At 37.9% G+C, this 7,831-nt stretch overlaps 1 protein-coding gene across 1 annotated transcript; it reads left to right on the forward strand.

The window, feature by feature from the left end:
- Nucleotides 1-1,181: 1,181 nt before the first annotated feature.
- Nucleotides 1,182-7,556, forward strand: MRPL42 (mitochondrial ribosomal protein L42). The gene is made up of 5 exons (XM_010183427.1): nt 1,182-1,338; nt 3,677-3,740; nt 4,713-4,797; nt 5,965-6,128; nt 7,433-7,556. Exons 1-5 carry the CDS (start codon nt 1,257-1,259, stop codon nt 7,476-7,478), a joined length of 441 nt encoding a protein of 146 aa, XP_010181729.1. The 5' UTR covers nt 1,182-1,256; the 3' UTR covers nt 7,479-7,556.
- Nucleotides 7,557-7,831: the final 275 nt, after the last annotated feature.

Consider the following 7,831-nt stretch of genomic DNA (forward strand, 5'->3'; position numbering starts at 1 on the left):
CTTTCCACCCTGTGTTTTTGTAGTGATTAGCAACGCGTGCCCGGCTGGTGCAGGAGACCCGCGATCTGAGCCTCCGAAATGGGCCAGAGGAAGAGAGTTTATGTACTTTCTGAGGCGTTAAATCGCTGTGTTTTGTTTTACTTCCCCCCCCTCCCCTTGCTTACTGCTGACAGGCCTTTAAGAGTTTTCTGTGTGCTGTCTCGGAGGTGGGAATGCCCCGATTTAAACTGCAGTGGTCCTTGAGGTGAGGCCGAGAATGGGCCCTCTCCTTTGACAAGGCGGTGCTGATCCGCCGTGTTCCTCACACCTCGGCTGTTAATGAGCTTTCAAAGGCAAGTTATGAGCAGCTCTTTAGGTGCTATGTCTTTAGGTGTTTGTCTAACTTCAGCAGCACATGTCACAGGGGAAGATGGTGATAAATAGTTATTTGTTGAAATTGGAAGATACTTCTGGTGATGTTCTGAAGCACTAAATAGGAAGTAGTTTAAAGTAGTAGTAGTATTTTTAAAGAGGTCTTGTGTTTTTGTTTTTGTTTTTTTTATGAGTATGTCTTTAAACTGTCTCCAGTTATGTTTTTTTAAGCATCATTCTAAATTTCTCTTTGAAGCAGCTTTTTTTTTTCTGTAGACTATGAAAACTTAAGATGTTTATGGATGTCTTCTGTGAAATTTGGGGTAACATTTAAGAGATTCTAAATGGTGTTTCATAGTTTTCAGGAGTGTTGCTTTTGAGATGGTTGAAACCAACTGTATCTAGGCAATTTAACTACAGCAAGTGTTATTTGTAAGTACTTTTATTTTTATACTGGGCAACGATATTTACATCATGAACAAGAAAAACATGTTTCAGGAATAATTCTGTGGAGTGCACAGAAGTAAGGATGCAAAACTTAGGTGGGTGAGGACTAGCAGAAAAACTGTGAGAAAACCTAAGCTTGGAAACTTCTTTTAAAGTTAATGTTGTGCCTTCAGAGAGTACCTCTCAGTAGATTAAGTCTTGTACCACATTTGACTGTTAAGGAGACAAGTGTCAGTATCTTAAATAGTAAGAACTTCTAAACAACTGACAAATAATGAAGAATATATGGCACAGATTTTATTTGTCCTTGTAATATTAAAGAAATCAATTTGTCAGTCTTTTGTACCCTGAACAGTTATGAAATTGGTTTCTTTCAGGGGGTGTTTTGCAGAGAAAAAGGTTACGGTGTCTGTTTGAGCTTCCTCTTGTCCAAGACTGGTTTCCTCTCTGCTGTCAGCATGGCAACATCACTTAGAACTCTGTGGTCCAGCTTCTTAAGGATGCATTCAGTAGCAACCTGTAAGCAGGCGCCGCTGCAGAGTAAGTAGTGATGGAATTGTACAAGTCCTATATTAAAATGTGTTCTTTGAGAGCCTCTCTCCTGTACTGTATAAAGTAATGGATGCATGCAAGTGAATTTTTATTTGAATAGAATCAAATCTGATATTCTGTGTTCTCTGCTAATAATTAAAAGATACTGATTTGGTTTTTTTCTCTTAAAGCTTCCATGGTGCACATATGACACTTCTTTAATTTATTAATTAGCTTGTAAAGACCACCCCTCTTACCTCTGATTGTATTTGGAGATTAGATTTATTTTTTCAGACTTACAAACAGTGGTGAGAAGATGCTACAGTAAAATCTTATTGCTTAACATAAACAGAAAAAGTAAGAACAGGTAATACCATTTCTTAGATTTTTGTCCATGTTTCAGATGTCAATAGAAAGATGTAGGAGAGATAGCAAAGGTGGTAGAAAAGACAGAAATTGAGAAAATATAATGGATGTGTTACATTTTAGAGGTTAGTGGGCAAGGAAGGGTAAGAAATCGTAAAAAGAAATACAAGGTATGTGCAGTAATATTTTACCAAAAACTCTAATTCTTAGTAACTAAGGATGGTTTAATTGGAAGAACTGAAGCATGGAAGTGCTGACAGCAATTCTAAAGTTAACATTTTTATCTTGAAAATGTATGTTTAAGTGTATTAACTATAACAAAATTTACATTTAAGAACTTTACATCTGAAATATTTCTGAGAGGAAAATAGCTGCACAAAAATTTCTTAGTTCTTTCAGCTTTCCCAGTTTTGACGCACTGAATGGTCTCCCCATCCATTATGAACAGCCAAGAAGTATCCCGTTTGTAGTAAAACTAAAGATGTTCTACGTAAAATTTCAAAAAAAGTTGAAACCTTTTTATGATTTCTTTGAAAACAGAAGGCTCAGAACATGCTAAGACTTAATTCTTGTGATTATAATTACATTCTTAAAGTGTAGCAGTAGAAGAAGCTTCACTGGACTGAGAAACTTGCCTGTGGATTTGTGTCAGGTTCTGGCAGTGAAGGAAGGGGTTTGCCAGTGAAAGCTGCCTACAGGCACGCCCCAGGCCCACCTTAGGCACGCACACCCACCTGATTGTGAAATGCAAGATGCTCTTATATGGCTCCTATGTAAGGGACTGTTACTGTTTAACGCATTATGATAGGTTTACTGTTGGACTCAATCTTAAAGGTCTTTTCCAACCTAAATGATGCTATGAAAAAATGAGAATGGAATCATGGGAAAACTCAGTTGGAAGGGGCTTCAGGTGCGCTGTAGTCCAATCTCCTGCTCAGAGCAGACTCAGCTCTGCAATCACACCAGGTTGCTCAGAGCTTTGTCCAGCTCTTTCTTTTTCAGCACAAACCTGCCTGCATAGTCCCACTGGTTGGCTGCTTTCATGAGAAAACATTTCTCTGCATATCCAGTCAGGGCCTCTCCTTCCAACTTGCAGGTGTCATTTCATGTCCTCCCACCGGGCAAACAGACTGACTCTTTCTCCTCAGTATCCTGAATCTTCATACATAGTCACTAGAGGCTGCTGTTAAGTCTTTCCAAAACTGTCTCTGCTCCAGGCTGAGCCAGGTCCAGTCCTTCAGCCTCTCCCCACAGAGCAGGTGCTACAGCCCCTGACTATCTTGGTGGGCCTTTGCTGAACTATTCAAGTTTATCTTTAATAAAAGGGCCCCAAACTGGCCACAGTATTTAGATGTGGTCTAACAGGTGTTGAGTAGAGGGAGATAATCCCTCCCCTTAGTCTGCTTAGAACACTCCCAGATGCTGTTTGACTTATTACTTGTAATTCTTGTGATTGCTTTCCTTGGAGCAACAGGAACCTCAGGAGAGGCGTGAAGTTTTCTGGTGTTACAGCAGCCAAGACATTACAGCTTTGTGTTTTGTGTAGCGTATGTAGCAGTTACCAGACAAAGTACTAATTTGATTTTTATAATAAATATCACTATGAATGAAATTATTATCTTCCTTTAAGTCATAAGGTAATGTTCTTTGCATATATAAAGAATATGCTCTAATGGTGAAGTCTGTAGGTATTTTGTTCGTACTGTGATTTTTTTTTTCCTTAGGAAAACAGTACAGTTGGAAAGGTAAACATAGGTGTTAGCTACCTAGGTACTGTATTTTTTCATTGCAGTAGAAATCTGTGTAGTAAAGGGAACTTCTGTTTAGACAGTATCTGGGATTTGTTAATCTAAAACTGAGTATCATTATAATGCCCTATTAAGACCTAGAATGGAATGAAGATGAAGACTTTCTTAAATTTGGTGCAGATCTGTTTGTTTTTTACATTCATGTTCTTTGTGGGTTTGTTGTTTTTTTTCAGGTGGAGCTGTGTATCTTGCTTGCCATAAATCTACGTACGCAATTCTCCCTGAAGATTACAATTGGTACTTAAACGTGCTTTGATGTGTGGCCTTTTCATGTGACGTTTATTCCAGGGTTACTTTCCCTGTCATGAAATTGTCATATAATGGTGTCAAATACATCTTCTGCCAGTTTTGGATAGCTGTAATAATTTTAACTAAAGTACTGTTTCCGATCATAATGATTGTGAAGTTAATATTTCAAGAAACAAGCGTTATAAAAAAATCACACAGGACTCATTCTAAACGTGGTGATGACCTCAGTACCCCTGCAGGCTTTTTTTGTGGATGTGCAGTAGTAGCTTAAAGTGATCATTTTCATTGACGCTTGTTGTTAAGATGAAGTCCAGATATTTTTGTGCTCCTGGAAACTTGAGTAGAAGCCAGAAAAGATGATACAAATATAGTGAGAAATGCAGCATCTGTATCATAAAAGGTTTTGGGAAGCTAATGTAGCATGGAAGTTAATAGGGAAGGAAGGTAAGAGTACCATACTCCCTCAAGGAACTTCTCAGTAGGACTTTTTCTTCACCATGCTTATCATGGTTTAGCAAATGAGAGCTGGAACCTCAAACAGAGCTTTCTTGTCTATTCTCACTTTTGTAGGTGCCATACTTCTTATAAAGGCATGATGTCCTGCGTATCACTGATGATCGTTACCCCCATCTATTGATACGGTTTTATATGTAATTAGTCAAAGCGTTAAAGATCTGTTCGAACCCATATTTCCAGCTATTTTAACACTTTATTTTAGCCCCTTTCTCCGTCCAAAAAAAAGAAACCTGAAGATGGCTGGAGTTAAAAGGAAAATAGCAGGAGTTCAGATCAAGTATTTGTGACTCTTATTTTAGAAGGGTTTATTTTATAGAAGATTCTTAAGAATTCATAAATACTGGGTCAAATCTGGTTTTCTTTGGGATTTGGGCTGTTCAGCTGCTCAGCATTTCTGAAAATTGCAAGGGATATATTTAAGAATGTAAGTTGTTATTTTTATAGCAAAGTGGAACTTGCAGTGACATCGGATTTGAAGACAATTGTCTGCTACCACCCTTCGCTTGAGATTCCGTACGAGCATACAAAAGTATGTCCAAAAGTACACATTTATATTTCTTACTCTTGTAAAGGCATAAGTAGTTAATAATGTTGAGTCTTTGGGACATCTTTTTGAAGTTTGGAATACTGTGGTGCTTTTCAGTACGTGATCAGTATGTCTGTGAAGTGAATGATGAGTGTAGCTGCTGCCATGAAGACAACCTTATTTTTAATGGAATTGGGGGAAAGTTGCAGCGTAAGAAACACTCAGATATCACAGCAGATAGTAACTCAAATAGAATTAAATGAGGCGGTCAAATATTTTTGCACTATAGAGAAAACTGTGTCTGTCTATGAATGTACTCCTCAAAGAGGATGTTTGAAATGCAGGTTATAGTTCACACATCCTACTGTGTACAGATGCAGCAGTCTGGGCAAGAGGATTGTAAAGGCGTGGTGCTGCTGCTGTTTTCAACTCTAGCTTTAAATTCCATTCAGCACTCTGGGTTCATAAACGGCACAAAAAACTTTAAATACTGAATTTCTCTGTATCAGTAGTACTTTCAATATGTTCTTTACACTGATAAACCATTTTAGCACATTTTGCCTGCAGGTTACATATTGGTATTTTAAAGTTTATCAGTTGCGTACGTCTCAGGAAAAATAATACGTGTAAAAGACTAAGGTGAGGAGAAGTATTTGTAACAGTTGTAGTAGTTAGGTTTCAGATTGAGAACAAATGTCTTAGTCTTAGCAGATGCACAAGCAATTAGGAAGTGACATTCTTCTCCAAGGTACACATTGCTTTTTTAGCAATGATGATTGTCACTATGAATAAATTTCTAAATAGGAATGAGTACTTCTGTATTATTAGAATTGAAGCTTATGATTCAGCTGGTGAATTGTAAGGATGAGATTAATAGTGATGACAGCAGTGCTCATTTTAGGGGTAGGGTAATCAGTTGTAGCACCTGGGGTAATGAGATGTTTCTAGACATCTGCTCCACAGTGGTGTGGTTTTGTTCCAGGCAGGCAAGGGGGGTAGTAAGCAGCCTTTACAATTACCGGCAGCCTTCTGTATTCTTTTGGTTTCAGCTGTTAAGAGTAAATGTAATGTATTGTAAATGTAAGAGTAAATTTTAATGCTATCTGTGTAGCTTGAGTATTTTATATTCTCAAAAAAAAGGAGTAAAAGGATACACTGCTATTTTTATAGCCCATACCACGGCCAGATCCAGTGGATAATAAAGGAGAAACCCTTGATCAAGTTTTGAAATCCAGATTGAATGAGAAAGAGCTAAAGAACAAAAGAGGTCCAACAATTGAAGAGCTCAGCAAAATGTTTTACACAACAAAACATCGCTGGTACCCTGTGGGACAGTAAGTATTTTATTTTCAATGTTTGTTCCTTTTAGAGGTAAAGGGAAATACAGGAATAATTTAATGACCAGGTTCAACCGAGGATAAGTCATGTAGGACAAGATACTGTTAGCAGATGGGCTACTACGTAAAATCTTAAATGCAGTGTTGTGTGAAGGGAAGACTGTACTTTGTAAGTTGGGGTTTTTTTAACACTCCCTTTGGTAGCCTTTGCAACTTTTTCTTGTAAAATATGTCACAGAGTAGGAATTTTTCATACAATCTAGTTAGCTACTGGTTCAGGTGATTTAATAAAGTTGCATAATGATATCTAGTATGTAAAATACCCTCATTGGACATGACCTTATACAGCTTGGAAACATGCATTGTCTATTCCTTAACAACTTTTCAGGAAAAAAACTTAATGGGATAATTCTCAAACTTAAGAACAGTAGAGGTTTTTCATTTGAAATAGCGAAAAGTGCACCCTGGTGTGTGTTGTGTTCAGAAAGCTAGGAAGAGGAGAGGTGCAAATATGCATAACTGAGCTTAAAAAGGGACTATAGTCCCATTTTATATGTTGAGGTACGCTAATGGAAACAAATGGCATTCTAGTTTGTCTTTCTCCTTTCCAGTCTGTCACTGCACCTGTTGGTAGCTGCTGATTTTATAGCTATGGAGACTTGATACAGGCAGAGGGGTTTTTTTGTTGTTGGTTGGGTTTTTTTCTGTCCACAGAAAACTTTTAAATTACTGTGTTTTGGGAGTATATTGAAGGAATGAACTGGTAGAACTTTCTATGGCTAAAGGGTGGATGTTACTTTAATGAGCACTACATAGGATCTTCCTTGTTTTAGTGTGGGTAATTAACAGGAAAGTGGGGATCATTTTTGCTGTGAAGAATTTGTTTGTTAGTTTGTCTGCAAAATATTATGCTATTTAAGGTACAGTCTGGCTTAACTCCTTTAAACATTGAGTCTCTTTGTTCTGTAGCGATCATTTTAGCCAAAGGAAAAGCTGACCGTGTAATAAAATTAACTTCACACAAAGGATTAAGAATAAACATTAGCCTTTGTACCTATTCAGCTGTAGAACTGCTTGGATTATTGCGTGCTTGTAGCAGATGTAGCAGGAGAAATGAGTAGCGTTATGTAACTCCATGAACAACAGAGATGACATCTATTGAGTGGTGATGGGCTGTCCTTGGATATCTTGTGTTTTGCTTGTTTGTGTAACCTCCAGGCCACTCACCAGAGGGAAAAATATTGGGGAAAAATCAAAGACTCTCCAAAGCTTGCATTCACTGCAGCCTTTTTATCTTCTAGGTATCATAGAAGACGCAGGAATCCTAATCCTCCTAAAGACCGATAATGAAGATAACCTCTTGTTCATCAGCACTTTGCTATTGATCTACTGGAAATAAAAATTACAGAAAATGAGATGTTTGGCAATTCTTTGTGAGTGCTATAACTAAAACATACTTAACTAAATTTGTTATTTTCTGTTACAACTAGTTGACAGTAGAAAAACGACAAAACAGCCCTACTGGAACAAGGATCCAGTGAAAGCTGTTGCACGTGTGGGGTCAGTGAATGTGCTGGTGGTAGAACTGGGTGTAACGGGTGATGGAGTGCTCAGACTAAAGCCGGAGGCTTCTCATTGGTAGAGTGAACACATGAAAGTATTATATCAAAATGGGAAGTCTAGAAGTGGACACGTTAGAG

The sequence above is a fragment of the Mesitornis unicolor genome, unplaced genomic scaffold (assembly GCF_000695765.1).
Source record: "Mesitornis unicolor isolate BGI_N332 unplaced genomic scaffold, ASM69576v1 scaffold37194, whole genome shotgun sequence".
NCBI lineage: Eukaryota > Metazoa > Chordata > Aves > Mesitornithiformes > Mesitornithidae > Mesitornis > Mesitornis unicolor.